General features: G+C 42.7%; 1 protein-coding gene across 3 annotated transcripts in view; it reads right to left on the reverse strand.

Annotated features, from left to right (window-relative positions):
* The window catches only part of GAS6 (growth arrest specific 6), an 80,953-nt gene that overhangs the window by 32,007 nt on the left and 26,583 nt on the right, over window positions 1-22,363 (reverse strand). For all 3 annotated transcript variants that reach the window (XM_074964192.1, XM_074964200.1, XM_074964184.1), the window contains 6 exons: window positions 15,766-15,888; window positions 12,338-12,460; window positions 7,925-8,050; window positions 6,561-6,682; window positions 5,614-5,732; window positions 5,004-5,193 (listed from right to left, as the gene is read on the reverse strand). In XM_074964192.1, coding sequence (XP_074820293.1) covers window positions 5,004-5,193; window positions 5,614-5,732; window positions 6,561-6,682; window positions 7,925-8,050; window positions 12,338-12,460; window positions 15,766-15,888 — 803 coding nt within the window. The remainder of the gene's footprint in view (window positions 1-5,003; window positions 5,194-5,613; window positions 5,733-6,560; window positions 6,683-7,924; window positions 8,051-12,337; window positions 12,461-15,765; window positions 15,889-22,363) is intronic.

Here is a 22,363-nt window from a genome sequence, read left to right on the forward strand (position 1 = left end):
AAAAGAAGAAAGGTTTCATATCTGAGAAAGTATTTAAAGAGTTGTATATTTATACAGTGTTTTTCACTCCAAAAGGAGCTTTACAAACTATGGCTCTGATCCTCCACTGATATACGTCCAGGCAGATCCTTGTGTCCAGGCAAAACCCAACTGACTTCAGTGGGGCACCAGGTAGGCACAAGGATTTGCCTGCATGCATCTCACTGCAGAATCAGGGCCCACATACATAAAGTACCATTGAAATGTAGCCACCTCCAGGGAGAAAGGGAGGCAGTCAAGCACAAAACTGACATGCCACACACACAAGAAAAATGGGGGCTGGGGAAAATTGTGGCCAAGAAAACTAGGGAAAATGCTATTCCTTTGAGAAGTGGCAAGGGATTTTTAACATGTACTCAGAACAGAAACGACCTCAGTCATCTCACTTTAAATTCTCATCTAGATGTCTCTCTGACACACCCATATCCACACCCCCCTCTTTCAGAAGGTTGAAGGGCTGAGTTGATCCTACTGGGATTTGACCCTGTGGTTCTGACAAATACAGGTGTGTCAAACTTGATGCTTAGGGGTAAAATTTTCAGAATTGCCTAAAGGCTAGATACACAAGGAAATGTAGGTGCCCAACTGCCATTTTAGGAGCCTAAGACCCAACTTTTAAGCACCAGTTAGATCCTCAGAACTCCCGCTGACCTGCCACCTAATTCTGGAGGTGCCTAAATTCCCTAGGTGCCTAAGTTTCTCCCTGTAAAGTCCCCCATGGTGCCTAAGTTCCCACTGCTGGCATGCACGAAACTGCCTAAGCCCTGACGTCACTGTGCTGCTCAACACCCTCGCTCATACCTAAGCCCTGATGGGATTGTCAATCTCAGGATTCCCTGCCTATCTCTGTAAAAGGCACCGATCCAGTAGGGGTTCTCAAAGTACACTTACTGGATTGGGTCTGGCACAAGGCAGCCGGGGCAACCAGAAGGCCAATCATCTAGGATGTGGGTGACCCATTTTCAAATTCCCACCTGATTTGGAGCAAAGGACTTGAACCCAGGTTGAGTACCCTAACCATCACTATTGTTTGTAAAATGGTAGTATCTAGAAACCCCAGTCACAGACCACAACACCACTGTGCCAGGCACTGTACAAACACAGAACCGAAAGGTGGTCCCTACCCCAGAGAAACTGCATTCTAATTACAAGACAAGAGACAACAGATGGAAACAGAGAGATGGGGACAGTACAAGGAAACAATGAGATAATGTTGATTGGCATGATAGGTTGTGGTATCAGCAGTGCACATGAGCATGCTATTCATTATTCATCGATTCCAAGGCCAGAATGGACCGTCCTGATCATCTAGGCTGACCTCCTATATAGCACAGGCCCTAGAACTTCCCCAAAATAATTCCCAGAGCAGATCTAGGACATCCAATCCGAATTTAAAAATGATCAGTGATGGCGTATCCACCACAAACCTCGGTAAATTGTTCCAACGGTTACTCACCAACCATTAAAAATGTATGCCTTATTTCAAGTCTGAATTTGCCTAGCTTCAGCTGCCCTTCTTAAACCTTTCCTTTCCTGTGATGTTTTTGCTCATCAAGATTTCTGTAGGCATCAGAGCAGAGGAGAGTTTTAAGGAGGTAAGTTTTAAGGTGAGGGGATATTTTGGAGCACTAAATATTTAATTATTTATACAGAGTGGAACAGCTCCAAAAGGAGAGATTGAAAGAACCCCACCCAGAATACCCAATCGCCCCATTGTTCAGACACTCACTTGGGATATGGGAGACCCAAATTCAAGCCCCCGCTTCAAATCAGGCAGAGCAAGAATCTGAAAACAGGTCTCCCACATCCCAGATGAGTGCTCTAACCACTGTGCTATTGGCCATAATGGTAGTGGGGAGGAGGGGCTAAATCTCATTTTCAAAAGTGATTCAGGCACTTAGGAACCTAAATCCCATTACAGTTTGGCTCCTAAGCACCTAAATCACTTCTGCAACTGGCATTTAGGCCTCACTCACATAGGCCCAGATCTTCAAAGCTGTTTAGACAGCTAATTCCCATTGAAGTTAGGTACCTAAATACCTTTGAAGATCAGTGCCTTAGGTACTTTTGAAAGTTTACTGATCGGTCCCTTATTCCATTCCACCCTTTCCGGGGATTCCAGGAGCACTTGTGGAATGAGGGGTTAAAGACTCGATGCCAGACTTGTGGAGAGTAAGACAGCCTCCAGTGTTAGTGTGGACATGCAGGGCCTCCATAGTGATGGCCTTAATCTAGCCAATCCCTAGACTGAGACCTGGCAGATCTTGGGGGCAGGGAAGCTTCTTTGGCAGAGGAACTGAGGAAACCCAGACCCAGGGCAGAATACAGAGGGGAAATGCCATGGAGTCCTTACACAGACTTTTCCATGTAGTGGCAAGATCTAAAGCCTAAGCAGTTTCCAACTGTCAGCTGCTGGCATTCCTGTTTTCCACATTTCTCCCTCCTGTTGGCTATCTATGTTCTGGATTACTATTATACATCTGTGGAAAAACTAACTTGCATTGCACCTCAATTTGTTATTTTTTCCCCATATTTCTAGTAGCTCCAAGTTCCTTGGCATTCACGTTCCTCACTGGTTATTACAAATCTACCAGTTTAGTATTATTTGCAAATTTCATTTCAGATGCTGTTTGCCTCCACTTCCAGGTCTGTAACAGAGATATTAGTAATACCAGACACCACAGTGATCCCTGCAGTGCACTGTGGGCATGTAGACCTCAACAAGAAAAGCAGTGACCAAGAAGAATAGTTTCTGGGGGAAAACATGGGGATAGGAGTGCTCAACAGTCTGTTGGCAGGGGAATGACAATTATTTTAATTACAGAATAATTACATTGATAATTCCCCTTCCTACCACCGCCTTAATTCAACAGCAAACGAACATAGCCGAAACAAGCCTCTACATTCTTCGCTCACCTAACTCCATTATCCAACACTTAGAAAGAAAATCTCTTCCTCCTACACTGATTTGTGAAAGTTCACATTACCACACCGTGAGGTCTGGTGCTTATACGCCTGTTATGTTCCCAAGTTAAACAGTTTAACTGGTTTATTGCAGCTGCTGTGACTAACACACCAGCCTTAGCAGTATCAGTTACACTTTTTTTTTAAATAAATAAAAACACATTTTCCATCACAAGTTTAACCAGTAGGCCATCCCACCACTCCATACACCCAATTAGAGACATCACTGCATGCAGTACAGAATTTCAAATTATGGGGATAAATCTTTAGTTTTGCAAGACCTGGCTTGAAGAAGCTCATAAATATGAAGCTACTGCATGTCGCACATTTTATCTACAGCTTCACTGAATCTCCACCACTGTTGTCTTGGAGATAGAAAATTATTTGTTTCAGTGAGAGTAAGAGAACTGAATGAGACGTTATTTGACGTGCTGGAAGTATTACCAAATGTCTATTGGTTAATATGAATACACTACAGGGTATGGTTTTTCCAACTATTCTTTGGGGGAAAAAAATCCTTCACCTAATTTCTCGTAAACACATGAAATCTGAATGGACATTTATAAATAATATTTTGTAATTTCAAATCTGCCCCTCTTCCTCCACAAATATTAATATCCTTGACTTTGGAGTACTAAAATTAACCAGGAATTTTTACCCACCCAGTCTCTAAGAAACAAGTAACTTAACAGATTTAAGGTCAAAGGGCCCAACAGGAAAAACAAATGAATGAAAATTAAAGGGAAAGGAAAAAGAAAGGAATAAGAGAGAAGATGAATACATAAAATGACAAATATTTCACAAATCCATATTGCAACCTTTCTTGTTGATTTGGTCACATATAATAATGCCCAAGAATATGAAATTTCCAACATCACCAGAAATTAGAAGACATTTCTGTGATTGTGAAGAATATGAACCCACACCAACTCCAAAACAGATTGCATCTTCTTGCAATATTCTTGGGAATTACATTATTATGAAGATAAGTAAGCAGACATCAAAATGTTTTTTAAAAAGGCTCCCCCATATATTTATGGAGGAAACAGACCATTTTGTATTTAAATAAGCATTCTTCGTAGTTTAAAAAGGACAAAGTCATAGAGCTCAGCCATATCTTGTGCTGCTCCAGTGGTACAAAGGTGACTTAAAGCTGCTTTTCAGAGCCAGCTGAAGATTTCACCCCCTACTCCCCACCACTATCACCACCACACACACACCAGCTGAGGTAGTCCTCTGCTATCGCAAAGCTAGTTCTACAGTTGGGCCCCGTAGCCACAGAGGCTGCTCCAATTTACTCTAGAGGATGACTCAGCCTGAGGATTGTGCACAGGAACAGGGAAGAAGGAAAGGTGGCGTAACTCCAACTCTGCCAACTCAGCCATATGTGCCATGTGGTTTGAGGATATACTGCATCCTCTTCAAGGAGGTGTGGCAGCAAAGCTTCTCTAGTGCCTTTGGAGGTATCATTCCTGCCACAGGCACAATGCCTCCTAGAGCTCTGAGTCAGGCCATGCATGTCTCTCCATGGGCCCCCTACTCCAGGGTTCGGCTTATTGCTACACTTGAATTCTATAGTTGAAATGTTGTTCTTACACCCAAGTTTATTTTCTTTTTTTAAAAGTAACTTAAAATGAGAAGTGACATAAAGCCCCCATTCACCCCCACCACGCTATTGTAGTGAAAAATGGAAAGAAGGCTGTGCATATTCTGTACTGTGTCTGCAATCACAGATTGCAAGTAATGCTCTGTCTAGATGAAGAATGTGCCCTAAACTGCTGTATTTACGCTGAGTCCTGGAACACCAGATTTAAAAAACCCCAATAGTTTCATTTCCACCTTTAAATATAAAATATAACAGCATGTTAAACATGAGGCTATGTCCAAACAATATCCTTTCAAAATACAAAGAAAGCAAAAAGCCTAAGTGCATTTTAGATGCAGACCAAGAATCAAACAATGGGACAATAACATCCATGAAACAAGCAGCTTATACTCACTGTTTGCCACATGCCATGGTTGATAACTGGCCCACTGCTGGTCACACGGCCTATTCCACTGTACTTCAACTGCAATTCTAACCGTCCGTTGCGCAAAGCTAAGACTATCCACGTGCTGTCTTGATGGCCTCCAGCAAAGAAAAGGATACCTTCAGGATCAAAGGTTCTAAAGTCGAATTCAGCCACAAGTCTGACCACATGGGTGTCAAGAAACAAATCAGTTATGCAGAATTCAAAAACCACTGTGTGCTTTCCATACAGAGAGCATCAGTTCAGACAGTTAAGAACCAAGTATTAAAAAGTATTAGCTTTTAACTCAATTCTAAGACTAAACTAGATGGAGGGTATATTATTATGAAAACAGTAGTAGAGAACACACTGACATATTTCAGAGATCATCAGATTCTCTGGAGCAAGGACTCCCTTCTTGGTTACTTGTCTGTACAGTGCCTCGCATAATTGGGGTCTGATCCTTGATCAGTGTTCCCAAGTGTATCATAATACATACAAACAAATTAATAATAATAATTTTAGTTCCAAGTGGCTTTTTAATTCCATACATGTACTGAAGGGACGCAATGTTCAGCTGCAGTTCTAAAAGCACTCTCACCTTGTGGGCTGTTTCCTTTTAAAGCGCAGTCTGATAATAGGCGTACCACTGAACATTCTCCCCAGGTATAGAGATTTAACACTTTTCGCAACAGCAAAAGACACACAAGGTATAATATCCTATAATTGAAACATATTTGTAGACTAATTATTTGCTCGTACATTAACAAAAGAAGACGACAATCAAATGGAATTTCCTTTGCTATTTTCTAATCTCAAACACTCATGACATGGATATAGTTGTTGATCAGGGTATCAATTATGAAACAACTGTTGATAAGTTCTAAGACTACAGTACTGTAATTTTAGTAATGAGGACACTTAAAGTTCATTTCCCCTTGCTTCCCCTGAGGGCATATTTTTCTATAGCAAAAAAAAAAAATGTACACATTAAAGAACAATTTCCATTGTAATCCCACATCCTCAGAAAAAAGTCCACTATAAAAAACTTGCTAATGGATGCTTTTTGCATTCACACCAAGTATCAGAGACTCCTTCCTGCCTCAGCCAAAGGGAAAAAAATCATAAAGGGATCGTGGCACGCAACACAAAGTGAAAGTACTACTCTATAACTTAGATCATGCCATTAAATTTCTACACCATCCTCAGTGGACCTAATTCAGAAAAGCTTATGCAGACAGATGTAAATTACAGTTAAGTAGAGGACACACAGTGCTTCCACTGCCATCCTCTTTGTGGAATGGGGCAACAGATGCTTAGCCAGTGGGATCCTGGGAAGATAAGACTTGCCTAAGCTATTCTCTCATCACCCTAACAAGACCCCTTTCCTACAGAGGTGGAGGAGACAGGACACTGGCCTCTTATGGTATCTACTACCCAGCTCAAGTAAGCCTGGACTGTTGGACTCTCCCCTCTGAGTTATTTAATCCAAGCATAACTATTTCAAAGCTTTTCGTTTTTCAGTTACTGAAATGAGAGATAAGATACCTCACAAGTGTTCATGTCCTGGGAAAGCTTAACTCTCCCTTTGCCATCACAGTGACAGGTGTAACTCCCTGGTGAATTGACACAGGTTTGCTCACAAAGTTTCTCTTCACATTCATTCACATCTATACACCACCAGCAAAGGGAAAGGGGGGACAATGAAAAATACTGATTAATTTAAGCAAATGGTCTACAAACTGTATAATATTTTTGCCCTTCTATAGTGCCTGTCATTTGATGATCTCAAAGTGCTTAACACTCAGTAATTATCCCTCAACATCCTTCCAAGGTACAGAACTATTATTATCCCCATTTTACAGGTAAGGAATCTGATTTACAAATAAGTTCTGGCTGCCCAAAGTTACATAGTGAGTCCTGGGAAGGCTGAGAACAGAACCCTGACTCCTGGTCTGACCTGGTCTCCTGATTCATAGCCCTGTGCTCTAACTGCTAGACAATGCTTCCTCATAAGGCCAATTCTGGTACTCGTGCACTGAGTAGATCTTACTTGTTTTGGTAGCCCAGCTGTGGTCAGCATGACAATTTGCATAATTGCTACTCAGTGTAATGACTGCAGAATTGGATCCTTAATAAACAACAAGGAGCTGACAATACTAATGAGAGGTCTCCATTAATTTCTTTCCTCCTTTTGCATTTTCTCATTCACTTCAGAAATCCGGGGGGAAAAGTCACATTTGTGGCCCAAGGATATAGGTAGCTATTTTAAAAAGAAAAAAAAAGAAAGAAAGAAAGACGCCCTCGCACTTTATAAATCATAGAATATTAGGGTTGAAGAGACCTCAGGAGGTCCAATCCCCTGCTCAAAGCAGGACCAACACCAACTAAATCATCCCAGCCAAGGCTTTGTCAAGCCAGGCCTTAAAAACCTCTAAGGATGGAGATTCCACCACCTCGATAGGTAAGCCATTTCAGTGCATAGAGGCTCATGTGAAATTCATGTCCTTACGCTACTCAGACATAATGCTGGAGGCAACACTGGTCCTGGAACACTTACAGAGCTGTACACAGTCCTATTTACACAGGACTCCAAGCGCAGCTAAATACTACGAGAGATTTTTAAACAACAACTACTGCTCTGTAGTGTTCTGCCACCACAGATGGAAACAACACTATGAACAGATTTGTCTGGATCCCAACCAGATCACTGCCTGTCAATACAAGAAGTCTTAGTTATTCTGTAGTTGCTCACAGGCACTGAAAGGCAACTGACCTACAATGGTTAAACGATGAACTAAAAAGAAAGGAAGATTAATAAAATGTACTGTACAATCCCATAGTGCTTTACATCATCACAGAACTTTATAAATGTTACCATGTAATTAATCCCATTATTTCCATGCACTTACCTTGACAAGACTTGCTTAAGTTATCATATCTGTAGCCTGTATCACACAGACATGCATACGAGCTTATTAAATTTTTACAAAGAGCTTCTCCACAGATGCCTGTTGATACTGTGCATTCATCTATGTCTGCAAAACAAACAGTCAAACACACAGGGCTATTTCACATCAGTATCATTTCAACGTTTGCAAGTCTTGAGTATGGCAGGGTCAACTGTCTTCTCAGTTATTTAGCTAATTGAGAAGTTTACTAATATCCTTGAGAATCTGTCTACATTGTTGGTCTGATAAATATTAAAGCTGTTCAGTGCCAGTAAGGAAGTGATTACAGGCTTCCCAAGAACAGCTGTTGGTTTCTCTTCAAGCCATTGGCTATCTTTGGAAGAGGAATGCAAAGTGACCTAGAGGGAAAACACTGAGAAAATAGACCCAGCTGCCAAGTTTGATAGGGCTACAAACTGTGGAACAATAAGAAGCACACAGTCAGGAAGTGGAGGACCAGTTTTATTTTTGGTGACACAAATACAGATTTGAAACCCAAAATCAAAGAAACGTTATTTTAACAAATACAGGTTTCTCCTCTCCCCTGCTCTTCCTCTTTTTAACACACACAATTTCATAAAATGCATGTAAGTTTTTAAAATTCTCAGCCTTTAACCATTTGTAATTCAATTTCAATTACTTTATAAAATTCCCACATCTCTTTCAAACACCATCTCTCAAATTTCACCTAAAGCATATCATCATCTTAAAATTTATGATACCTGTGGCATATATTATTATTATTATTAAACATCTGTCTTTAATAGCAAGGTTTTTTGTTCTATTGTCGTTGTGTTGGATTAATAAACCAACATTAAACAGAACATTTTCTTTTAGACACAAGGCGAACTTCACAGCTGGAATAATGGGTACAACTCACCAATGTGTCCCTTTGCACTATTGTGAATTAGGCCGAAAGGAGTGCATGTCTATAATCTAATCACCAAATTAGGCATCAGTTTAAGAGTACTGGGTGGTTCTGCTATAGGGAGGCATACTCCCCTTAGATCCAGGGATGGGGTGAGGAAAATAAGTCACTTTTCAGCAGGTGCTGGCGAATGTGGAAAAAGTTGTTGTTTTAATGTGTGCTAGCAGGTCAAGGTAAATATTAGGGAAGAGTTTATTGTCTACCTCGACCTGCTAACATGTTAAAACTACAACTGCTTTGTGCACACTAGGATTTTACCTAAGCTGAGCTAAAATTTGATAAAAAAACAAAATCAAAAAAATCACTTTTTCCCCTAGTGCGGGTACATCATTATTATAGGCACAAGCTTAGAGGGAAAGAAAGATAAAAATATTCATTCAGATACAATTTACACTACATATAAAACATCTGCTGTTACACGGATAAATCTCCAGGCTATGAGTGTTTACATGTAATTCTCAAAAGGGGTTCTTCCCATTTATATCTATACTTTTTGGGAAAGATCTTCAGATGATGTACATCAGCATAGCTCTATGCCAATTTACACCCGCTGAAGATCTTGTCTTGAAAAACCATCAATTTTTTTGGCTTTTATGATCAGTTTCTCTTCCTGTCGGGAAAGGGACACTGTGTAATCACTCTGTGCATTGGAAATGGTTCGGGACAACTGCACTTGTTTTCCCCCCTCTGTGGTGTCTTGGGGTCACCCACTCTAGGCTCCTCAGCAGTCATCTCTACTGGGTAGAGACCCACATCTCTCCCTCCTGACCGTGGTTTTTCCAGACTGCAGTTCCCTGCCTACAGTGTGGTATCTCCAGCAAGCCAGACTGCATAAACAGGCCAGTGTTTGTGCTTTGCTTCCTCTTCAAAGGCTATGAACAGCTGAAATTGCCTGCCGTCACAAGGTACCATATAGTTCTCTATAAGCAAGCACCTTGATTCTCAAGGTGAAAGAATTCTAGACAAAACATATAAAAACAATAATGAGTTCTTATACGCCTGCTAGAAGTTTACCAGAGGTCACCCATCAGTCTTATGGGGCCTCAGTAGGCCAAGGTCCTTCCAAAAACCTTCACAAGGATTGGGGCCCCCGCTTTGACAGAAACTCCTGTGTGTCTGCTGGATCAGAAAACAGCAAACATTCATGTCCTGATGGGGGAGTGGGATGATCCCCATAGGTGCGTAACAGTGAGTGTGTTTAAACTCATGCTATTTATCAAAAGTCCTTCTTTGTCTGTTTTTCTCTGCAGAAACCAGTTCGAACTAGTATATGAGCATCTCCAGGTGGTGATACTTCTCTAGAGGTGTTACAACCTTAGTGAATTTGCCTAATCACCCCCCACTGTTCTTAGTTTCTGTAGGAGCTGTGTCACCCGCCCTGATGGAATTACATACATAAACTTAATACAGTGAGAGCTCCCCAAAATATTGCAGGAAATTTCCATATCTTGTATTTATGTTTGGTTGATAAAGTTATTGTGCTGAAGCTTCTGCATATGCCTGGCTCTATTTCCTGTACTGTGTGTGTCAACCAAGGTTCTTATAAGCAGGGATGACTGAACTGTTATGAAATAAATTCTGTGCCAGCACATTAAAAGGTTTATACATAATTTGTCTTTTGAATGGAGATAAATAGAGCTGAGGGCTTGGCCACTTGTGGTCATTAATGATCCCATGGCACAGCTTGCAAAAGAAGGGCATTTGAAATCCGGATTAGTTAAATTCTGTTGACATAACATTCACCCTGTAGCTTCAACTGGACATGATGTTCTGCTTCACTTTCTGTCCTAAACTGCTTTGTAACATTGCTGTCTGCCCTCACCAGGGCATTTCAACAGTTAATCTTAAATGAGATTATGCAAGGAAGACTGAAAGCTCCATTCTTTGCACTTTCACCTTCTGAATTTATTAGCTGCTGTACATACCCAGATTAAGAAAAAATAATATTAAGTTTAACAAACACCACAAAAAAAGAAAAAAAAAACAACAGGCTCGTATATTGCAATGCAATGAGACTGGGAATAATCATAACAACTCTTCTTGCCAACCCTTCTTCCTCTCAGTGTTGTCAGGATGTGAGGGCTGATCAGCTGGACCAATTTAGTACAATCCAACCCACAAATCTTCCGTGAATCACTCCCATGTTATGATGTTGCAGAAAAGTATGGTGTGACTACTGGCATGCCTAGGCATGTATTCCAAACCTGCACTACTGAATAAAATCCTAATAGGCTGCAGTTACTTGGGGAAAAAAACAAAACAAAAACCCAATTATTAAGAGTTTCTTTTGGCCTAACGATTAAAACACAACATTTGGTGTAAACTAACAGTATAAAACGTAATTGTCACAACTCCAAGTTTCCTAGGACTTGGTCTTGTATACTGCTGCTACCACCAAGCTTCTCATTTGGCAATTTTACCTTGGGACACCCCTCCCTCTGCTCCCTTCTTACAAGGACCCTATCCCCAGGAGCAGGAGAGTTGTCCCGATAGCTACGGTAGGTGTTCTCTGAAGGCCACTGCATAAATCCCCATTCACCACAGCTCCACTCAGGACTGAATTAAGAGACCTGCGATTTATTATTTACAACATATATCTGTGAATGAACTCCAGTACTGATCAGCTGGATCATGGTCCTTTTCCAGCCCTGGAAAGGACAATTTCACCCCCCACAGTTCAGGCTTCCTCTTCATAAGCCACAAAGTCTGATGTTCTCCCAGTCTGGTCTTACCTTCACTCTTTAACGAGCCCAGGCCTCGATCATCCCTGATAGATCAGTGTTTGAAGAAACCGTTCTTGACATCCTCAGCCAGCTTGGACCAAACTGCCTACAGCCAGCAAATTTCCACTCATTCCTCCAATGGCCCCCTCCCACTGCTGACTGTCGAACACATAGGTGCCAACTCCGTGGATGCTCCGGGGCTGGAGCACTCACAGGGAACAATTCGCGGGTGCCCTGCATGCACCAGCAGCCAAGCTCCCCTCCTCTCCTTCCCCCCAAGCACGACGTGTCCCCACTCCTCCCTATCCCACTCAGTGCTTCCCACCCTGCCGCCGCCTAACAGCTGTTTGGCGGCGCTTAGGACTTTCCGGGTGGGAGGGGGAGGAGTGGGGACACAGCGCATTCAGGGGAGGAGGCGGAGAAGAGGCAGGGCAAGGGCAGGGACTGGGCCGAACACTCACCGGGCAGAGGGGAAGACAGTGCCTATGGACTTGAACAAATATTCTAGGGTGGCTCCTAGCAACCCAGGGGACCCTTACAGAGTCCTTAAGTTTCAAACCACTATCTCACTTCCACCCACACATTTTACCTCCCACCTACCTTATATCCAAAATAATATAAACATAACACATACCCTAATGTTGTCCACAGTGATCGAGAACTGCTAATCATTGACTTTAATGTAACAGCTAACCTGAAATTAAAGGTATACATTGATCTTACCTTCACATATTTTATTGTTTTTAAGAAGAGCATAGCCACTATAGCACGAACAGCGGTAACTGCCTGGGTTGTTGAGACAGACTTGGTTACAGCCACCATTCTGCACACTGCATTCATTAATATCTAGACATCAATAAAAAGTTATGTTAGGCTTTTCAGCTATTCAGCATTGTGTAAGTGAGGGTAGGGATGGGAAGTAGGAAGGAGGGAAGAAAGGCAAGAGATGGAAGAATAATTGTTATGTTTAGAAACAGCTTCAAAAACGTGCATACCAACTCAAATACACATACACACATACACTTATTTATTGCACCTAGGATCTTCCACAACCACTACTGAAATGTGTGCCCAACCCTGCAAACAGGTATGCATGTCTTTACTCCTGGGAATCATCCTAATGAAGTTGATGGTACTATCGCCATGAGTAAAGTAACTCCCATATGTTTTTGCAGGAGCAGACCTGATGTTCATATAGCATCCTGAACCACATCTGGGAAGGGATCTTTATACTCAAAATTTAAACAACAGTATGATCAATGCAGTGTTGTTGTAGCCGTACTGGTCCCAGGATAGTAGAGACAAGGTGGGTGAGATAATATCTTTTACTGGACTAATTTCTGTTGGTGAGAGAGACAGGCTTCCGAGTTACACAGAGCTCTTCTTGGGGTCTGGGAAATGTACTCAGAGTGTCAAAGCTAAATACAAGGTGGAACGGATTGTGCAGCATAAATAGTTAACACATATTTCAAGGAACCATTCAAGGTGAAGTGGCCTCTTAACTCCCCTCCAGTCATAGGGGGAAAGGAAAGGGGAGGGGAAAAAAGATAAGGAGGAGGAGGGGTTGTTAGTGGGTTACAGATTGTAGTACTAAGCCATAAAACCAGGTGTCTATTCAGTCCATGATCTTTCGTGTCTAGCAAAGTTCTGAGGTTAAGCTCCCAGAATTGTCTTTGGAAGGTGTGCAGATTTCCTTTGAGAATGAGGAATGATAGGTCAGATATAGAGTGATCACTCTGTAAAGAGTTCATGCACAGGTGATACGATGTTTTTGTCTTTTGTCACTGTTCTGTGTGAGTTCATTTGAGAGTGTAGTGACTGTCTCGTTTCACCCACATATTTATGGGCACATTTAGGACACAGGATGAGGTACACCACACGTTGTGATAGGCATGTGTAGGACCTATGAACCTTGAAAGGTGTGTTGCAAGGAGCGTTGGTCATCGTAGCAGTGGAGAAAGGTCTACAGATTTTGCATATATTCTGACAGGATCTGGTGCCTCTTTGAGTTGGTGTATACTGGCCTGTGGGGAGCTTGGAGAGGCTCAGCGGGTTGTTTGAAGGCCAGAAGAGGGGGTTCCGGAAAAAATTCTTTCAGGGTGTAATCCCATCGAGTTTGGGTTGTAACTCTTTAATGATACCCCGTACAGGTTCCAATGTGGAGTAGTAGGCGACAACTATGGGTGTACAGTCAGAGGGGATTTTATCTCTGTATTGAAGCCAGTTCTCTTGAGGTATTTAGGTGGACCATTCCATGATGCAATCTACTTATCTGGTGGAGTGTGCTTGTTTGGTGAAGGCAGTTTTAAGCGTGTTAAGGTGTATATCCCGGACTTTCTCCTCAGAGCATATTCTGTGGTATCTGAATGCCTCGCAGCGGAAAGCAAATGTCTTGGTGTGTTTGGGATGGTTACTGGATCTGTGAAGGGTGTGGTGATCTGTGGGTTTCTTGTATATAGCTGTCTGCAGAGTTCCATTGTTGAAGCTAATTGTGGTGTCCAGAAAGTTGATGCTAGTAAGTGAGAGTGTTCTAGAGAGAGTTGAATGGATGGGTGGTGATTGTTGAAATTGTGGTGGAAATCTATGGGTGAGTTTAGGTTGTCTGTCCAGAGGATGAAAACATCATTGCTGTATTTCAGGAATATCATTGGTTTTGTGGTACATTTGTTCAGAAATTCTTTTTCAAGGTGGCCCATGAAGAGGTTGGCATATCGGGGAGCCATCCTAGTACCCACAGCTGTTCCCATAATTTAGAACAGTGTTTGCTGTTGAATGTAAAATTGTTATGGGTGAAGATGAAATGGAGGAGTTTGGTGATGTGTCTGGGGTGCATAGCTGAGTGTTGTCCATTGTCTTGTAGATATCTGAGACAGGCAGCGATGCGGTCATTGTGAGGGTTATTGGGGTACAGGGAGGTGATGTCCATGGTGGCAAGGATGATGTTCTGAGGGAGGTTATTAATGTTGCGGAGTTTCTGGAGGAAATCGGTTGTGTTCTGGAAGAAGCTGACCCTTTGGAGTGATTTGAGGATGGTTTTTATGAATCCAGATATTCCTTCAGTAAGGTGCTGTGGCCAGACATGATGGGTCTGCCCAGGTTCCCTTGTTTGTGTATCTTGAGAAGCATATAGAAGGTCCTTGCGGTGGGTTCATGTGGGATGAGGTTGTAGGCAGTCCCCTTAGCTGTGACACTGAGTACATTACCCAGACCCAAGGAAAAGCTCTGTGTAAGCTCGAAATCTTGTCTCTTTCACCAACAGAAGTTGGTCTAGTCAAAGGTATTACCTCACCCACCTTGTGTCTCTAGATGATCAAGACAATGGAAGAGATCATTGAGTAAAAAACAAAAACAAAACATTATTGCAGTTGCTGAGCTTATAGAGCTGCACAAATCAATTCACGAACAAATTTCACAACATTTTTAAAATAAAATATTTGTGAATAATTCCACCACTCTGCACAATATTCCCACAGCTCTACAGGAAGCTCAGGTTCAGTTCCCTTATGAGATCTCCTGCTGCCTGGGCCAGCATGATTGTGAGCTAGCAGCATATGATCTCAAATGAATCTTAATTAATCCTTGCAGCCAGTAAAGTGATGGCTCTGATGAAAGGCCTGAAAGGAGCAGAAACCAGTAATCAGAGAGAGCAGGGGAAACCTCTGTATGCTACAAAGGACATGGCAAACCTCTCAGGAAAACCTCCCATTTATACGACCAGCAAACCCTTATTCAAGCAAGTAGTTCTTATGTGAGTAGCCCCAATAAAGTCAATGTGAATCCTCACTTCACAGTAGTCTTGGTATCAGGTCCTCTATAAATAAGGGTATCCAGGATCAACCCTATACACAATTATCTTTCTTTTTTAAAATGTCATTTTATACAGTTATGTGCTTCATACAGGACTTTTGGGGGGGGGGGGGGAGGGGGTGTCCCTGAATGATGTGTAAACCAAAGTTCAATGCTATGGCAATTGTGAATTATGTAACAGTGGGGAAGAGATAAATACTGGAGTTTGGCATCAATGACTATTTACAAGTGCACTGAATAACAGTTCAAGTAAATGTATGAGGTATAGAAACATTGTACATGACAGATAATCCTGTATTACCTGGTCATCAGAAGTCATTAAGAAATAAACCAAATATAACTACCTTGTTCACATTTTCGCCCACGCCAGCCACGTCTGCAATGACAAAAGAAGTCACCCTTTAGATCTTCACATATTTCAGTCCCCTCTTTCTGGCAAGGGTAAGGAGAACACTGATTTGGTAAATCTGGTTTAAAAAAAAAAAAAGAACAAAACACCACATTGAACTCTCAGCTTGTTTTCCTGCCTCTCTCAGAATCAAGACATTTTAGGAATACTGGAATTACTATCAGAAATACAGGTGATTGGCGCAACAGAGAGAGACTTCATAGTGCTACTGTACTGAATTATCCTTCTGTGTCAAGATTTATGCAATGCCACCTTAGTAACAATCAGCAAAAGCACTGAAGTTGAAGCGCACCTTATTAAAAATGGGAGGAAGTTTCTTCTATTATGGGCAAGGGTCCCTACATTTTGGAACCGATGACCCCCCAGCTTGGCAAAAATAGCCCAAATTTGCTGACTTTTAGGGAACACAGAAAAGCCCATCTACTCTCCCAGGCTTTTGAGGGAAAGGGGGGCACGAAGAGGGTCAGTGTTGGAGGAAAGAGGGGGGGATTGGTGGTTGGCTGTTGGGGTGAGGCTATCAGACCGATAGGTGTGTTTTAGTAAAGGCTGTATTTTACATAGCTATCAAAACTGCCATGGGTACACTCTTTTGTAGAAATCATAAGGAAAAAAGGAAGAAAAAAAAAAAGACTGATGTGCTACTAATAAAATAACTTCAAACCTCTAGTCTATAGACCGTAAAATGTTCCTAACCAGACAAGGCTGAATAAAGTCGAATGACAGCCGATTCTACCACTGTTTTTCAAGCAGAACTCCAATTGATGTCAGTGGGAGCTCTACATGTGAAATGACATCACATATAGCCTTTATAGCTGATACTATTGTACACATCAGCAATATTTCCGCACAAGACAGCAGTCAACCAGTTCAGGATGGATTTTTAAATCAAAAACCAAACTGTTAACTTGACCGTTCTCACAAGGTGAAATTCACCCATTCAGGCACAAAACCAAGAAGTTATAAGGCTGCATACCAGGAACTAAGTGGAGGTGGAATATTCCCCTATAAAATCCATTGGCAGCCCCTCTGCAAATGCAGTAATACACAATAAGTAGGACCCTACCAAATTCATGGCCATGAAAAATGCATCACTGACCATGAAATCTTATCTCCCCCATGAAATCTTGCACACAGCAGGTGGCTCCTAGCCTGTGCAGGGCTCCAGCTGCTAGTCCCGGCTGGGGATGGGCAGGGAAGAGACTTCCTCTTCCCCTACAGGGACTGCTCCCGGGGCGGGTCAGACCCACCTCCAAAATCTCCCCTTGCTGCAGAAAGCTCGGGTGACTCCAGCTGTCACCTGCTGACTCTCTCTCTCTCTCTCTCTCTCACACACACACGCACACACACACACACACACACACACACACACAGGCTGTGGCACTAGCTGTCAGCCCCCAACTCGTGTAGTAGACTGCCGGGAGAACCGGACATAACCCACCCCCCCATACCCTGCAACACTCACTTCTGTGCTGCTGCTGGAGGTGGTGCTAGCGTTAGAGCTGGGCGCCGGGCCAGCAGCCTTCCTCTCTGGCTGCCCAGCTCTGAAGGCCTCAGCAGAGCAGAAGTAAGAGTGACAATCCCAGAACCCCCCTACAGTAGCCTTGCAACCCTCCCACCCTGACCGCCTTTTGGGAAGAATTAGTAGGGGAAGCAAAAGTGGATGGGAACCTGGAAGGCAGTGACCATGAGATGGTCGAGTTCAGGATCCTGACACAAGGAAGAAAGGAGAGCAGCAGAATACGGACCCTGGACTTCAGAAAAGCAGACTCTGACTCCCTCAGGGAACTGATGGGCAGGATCCCCTGGGAGAATAACATGAGGGGGAAAGGAGTCCAGGAGAGCTGGCTGTATTTTAAAGAATCCTTATTGAGCTTACAGGGGCAAACCATCCCAATGTGTAGAAAAAATAGTAAATATGGCAGGCAGCCAGCTTGGCTTAACAATGAAATCCTTGCTGATCTTAAACACAAAAAAGAAGCTTACAAGAAGTGGAAGATTGGACAAATGACCAGGGAAGAGTATAAAAATATTGCTCGGGCATGCAGGAGTGAAATCAGGAAGGCCAAATCACACCTGGATTTGCAGCTAGCAAGAGATGTTAAGAGTAACAAGAAGGGTTTCTTCAGGTATGTTAGCAACAAGAAGAAAGTCAAGGAAAGTATGGGCCCCTTACTGAATGAGGGAGGCAACCTAGTGAGAGAGGATGTGGAAAAAGCTAATGTACTCATTGCTGTACTCCTGTGTCTTCCCGAACAAGGTCAGCTCCCAGACTACTGCACTGGGCAGCACAGCATGGGGAGAAGGTGACCAGCCCTCTGTGGAGAAAGAAGTGGTTTGGGACTATTTAGAAAAGCTGGATGTGCACAAGTCCATGGGGCTGGATGCGTTGCATCCGAGAGTGCTAAAGGAGTTGGCGGATGTGATTGCAGAGCCATTGTTCATTATCTTTGAAAACTCACGGCGATCCGGGGAAGTCCTAGATGACTGGAAAAAGGCTAATGTAGTACCCATCTTTAAAAAAGGGAAGGAGGAGGATCCTGGGAACTACAGACCAGTCAGCCTCACCTTAGTCCCCGGAAAAATCATGGAGCAGGTCCTCAAAGAATCAATGCTGAAGCACTTAGAGGAGAGGAAAGTGATCAGGAACAGTCAGCATGGATTCACCAAGGGCAAGTCATGCCTGACTAATCTAATTGCCTTCTATGACGAGATAACTGGCTCTGTGGATGAGGGGAAAGCGGTGGATGTGTTATTCCTTGACTTTAGCAAAGCTTTTGATATGGTGTCCCACAGTATTCTTGCCAGCAAGTTAAAGTACTATGGGCTGGATGAATGGACTATAAGGTGGATAGAAAGCTGGCTAGATCATTGGGCTCAATGGGTAGTGATCAATGGCTCCATGTCTAGTTGGCAGCCAGTATCAAGCGGAGTGCCCCAAGGGTCGGTCCTGGGGCCAATTTTGTTCAATATCTTCATTAATGATCTGGAGGATGGTGTGGATTGCACTCTCAGCAAGTTTGCAGACGACACTAAACTGGGAGGAACGGTAGATACGGTGGAGGGTAGGGATAGGATACAGAGGGACCTAGACAAATTGGAGGATTGGGCCAAAAGAAATCTGATCAGGTTCAACAAGGACAAGTGCAGAGTCCTGTACTTAGGACGGAAGAATCCCATGCACCGCTACAGACTAGGGACCGAATGGCTAGGCAGCAGTTCTGCAGAAAAGGACCTAGGGGTTACAGTGGACGAGAAGCTGGATATGAGTCAACAGTGTGCCCTTGTAGCCAAGAAGGCCTATGGCATTTTGGGATGTATAAGTAGGGGCATCGCCAGCAGATTGAGGGACGTGATCGTTCTCCTCTATTCGACATTGGTGAGGCCTCATCTGGAGTACTGTGTCCAGTTTTGGGCCCCACACTACAAGAAGGATGTGGAAAAATTGGAGAGAGTCCAGCAGAGGGCAACAAAAAAGATTAGGGGACTGGAACACATGACTTACGAGGAGAGGTTGAGGGAACTGGGATTGTTTAGTCTACAGAAGAGAAGAATGAGGGGGGATTTGATAGCTGCTTTCAACTACCTGAAAGGGGGTTCCAAAGAGGATGGATCTAGACTATTCTCAGTGGTAGCGGATGACAGGACAAGGAGTAATGGTCTCAAGTTGCAGTGGGGGAGATTTAGGTTGGATATTAGGAAAAACTTTTTCACCAGTGAAACACTGGAATGCGTTACCTAGGGAGGTGGTGAAATCTCCTTCCTTAGATATTTTTAAGGTCAGGCTTGACAAAGCCCTGGCTGGGATGATTTAATTGGGGATCGGTCCTGCTTTGAGCAGGGGGTTGGACTAGATGACCTCCTGAGGTCCCTTCCAATCCTGATATTCTATGATTCTATGACCCCCCCAGGGTTACAACACCATGAAATTTCCGATGTGAACACCTGAAAATGTGAAACTGACTAATTTTAAAACCTCCTGGCTGTGAAATTGACCAAAACGGAACAGGAATTTGGTAGGGCTCAAAGAATAATGGCTGCTAACCCTTTGTGCCCCTTATGCAGGTGCTTTGGGCTACTGGATCTTCATAAACACACATCCCATGGGACCTTTTCGAAACCTGCCCCTTCGCATCAGCATATCTGTAACAGGTGTAGAGACCATCCGTTCCCATCCAGACAGTAGAAAGGCCCACACACAGAGAGGGTCTTCTACATGAATTTTAGCCACAGTACAATCTGCAGGACCATCAGACTTGGCAAAAACTATTAAAATACTGTTGCATATTATAATTCTTCATTGACTCCCTCTTCACTTTGAGCTGGATTGCTTTTTTTTTTTTTTTTTAAAGTAGTTTCACACCTCAGCTTGGATTTGCAGTCCTAAAAGTGCTGGAATTTCTATTACTGTTGGTTCACTTCAGTTTAATGTAACAAGGAGGAGTCTATAAAAAAAAGTTCAAATAAAATCAGGACAAGCAATGCATAACAAATGTATGTAAAAGGGGTGCCATTAAAATCTGGACATTAACCTCCTGCAGTATATAAATGCACAATGATGGGTTTGAGACATTCCCCATTCTAAGTGGAAACAATATCACAAATGATGGGACAAAAAGGTAATTATTTCAGTGAACAAAAACGTTGGAATCTTTATGGTGCCCGCTGCAAGCATTAGCACTATTATGAAGGCTCCAATCAGGATTGGGTGCCCACACTGCAGGACATTGTAAAACACACAAGAAGAGAGAGTCCTTGCCCCAGAGAACTTACAATTCATGGTCCCAATCTTGCAATTTACAATGCTTGAGGTGTCCCATGCATGGCCAGGTAGCTAGTGCTTGGCGGTAGCAGGGTTGCAGAGCTAGGATTCCCTGCTTCCCTTTTGGGGTACCTTATGCCCCCAGGACACTAGGGAACACCCCACACTGCATATCTGTTCGAGGCCTCGACAGACTGTAGCCAACAGTGCTTAGAGAAAACAATGTAAGTAGTTTCACAATGCCCACTCTGGCCCCATCCTGCAATCAGGGCGGATGGACTCTTATGACTGAGCAGAACCCCAGTGAAGCAAACAGAGCTCCAAACAGACCAACGGCCCACCAGGATCAGAGCCTATGCTGTGACAATAAATGCCCTCCACATAGGGCCAAAGCCTTGTTCAGCCAAAAATCTACTGGTTTAAATGACAAAAATACTCATAGTGCTAATACTTACCCCCTCCTTTGTAAAGTAATTTGAGAACCTTTGATAAAAAGTACTTTAAAAGTAAGAGCAAAGCGTTAGGGGATGGTTTTTGTTGTTGTTTACTTGTTTGCTTTTTTAGTATTACTGCAAGCACCACTGGCAATGTTTCCTTGTAAAATGCTTTATAATTGTTCTCTCGTCCCTTCCTTCCCTCATCCCCCAAGTAGAAACTGGCCTGTGCCATGAATTGCAGATAAGTCAGCTTAGAACAAAAACAGTTATGCTTACTGGGAGCCAAAAACCTATGTAAACATATTATTATTTTTGGAGTAGGAGGCAATTGGACTGGTGCACTACATGCAATAACAATAAATAAAATAATATGATGCACTTAACAATGTGCCTTTTGTCAGAGGATCACAAAGTACTTTTACAAAGCTGAGTATCATTACGACTATTTTACATATCAGAAAAGTGCGGCACTGAGGTAAAGGCCAACATTTTCAAAATGGCCAATTGATTTTGGGTGCTCAGCTTGAGAGATCTATGGCTTTACTTTCAGAGTTGCTGAACTCCAGCTGAAGGTAAGCACATCTTAACATCAGACCCTAGATGTCTCAAGTTGGACACACTACATTAATGGCCATTTTTGAAAAACCTGGCCTTAGTTACTTGACCATAATAATATAGCAAATTAGTAGCACAGTGGGGGAATAAAAAAAAATAAAAATTCTCTCCTGACTTTATTCTCTGCACTAATCACTGTTTGATATTGTCTCCAGTAAAGGTTGATAATATTGCTGAATACTTCTACCATTACAGCCAGACTGCTGAAAACCTATCAGGAGAGACACCTTGTTTTTACCCACTGTAAATCAAGATCACTGCCAGGATGTTCCCAGGCAGCACGTTTAGGTCAAATATCACTGACTTCACTTTCCTCTCTCACCTCTAGAACAGTTACAAAATGTGTTCTATGTCCAGCAAGAGTGTGCATAAATTAAGGGGAAAACCAGAAGGATTCTTCATCCACCGGTTCTGATGAGACTAATGATTGGGCCATCCCTTGACAATTATTTTCTTAAATGTGCTCTGTGTGCATGCGTATGTGTATTATGGGGGGACGGATAGTGTTACCTCATCATCTCCCTATTTTGATGACAAGTCTGGTCAGACTGCTCAGCTACAGAGGACATAAGATTTTGGGTTAGGTATTTCACAACTAAGTGAATGTTTTCCTTTGTCAGAATAATGGGAACTGCATTTCTCTCATCTTACTCTCTTTGATCTTGAAGGCATGCCTTTGAAACAGTTTACTTTGAAAAACTTTTTAAAAAACATACTTTTAA

This window comes from Natator depressus, chromosome 1 (genome assembly GCF_965152275.1).
Source record: "Natator depressus isolate rNatDep1 chromosome 1, rNatDep2.hap1, whole genome shotgun sequence".
Taxonomy (NCBI): domain Eukaryota; kingdom Metazoa; phylum Chordata; order Testudines; family Cheloniidae; genus Natator; species Natator depressus.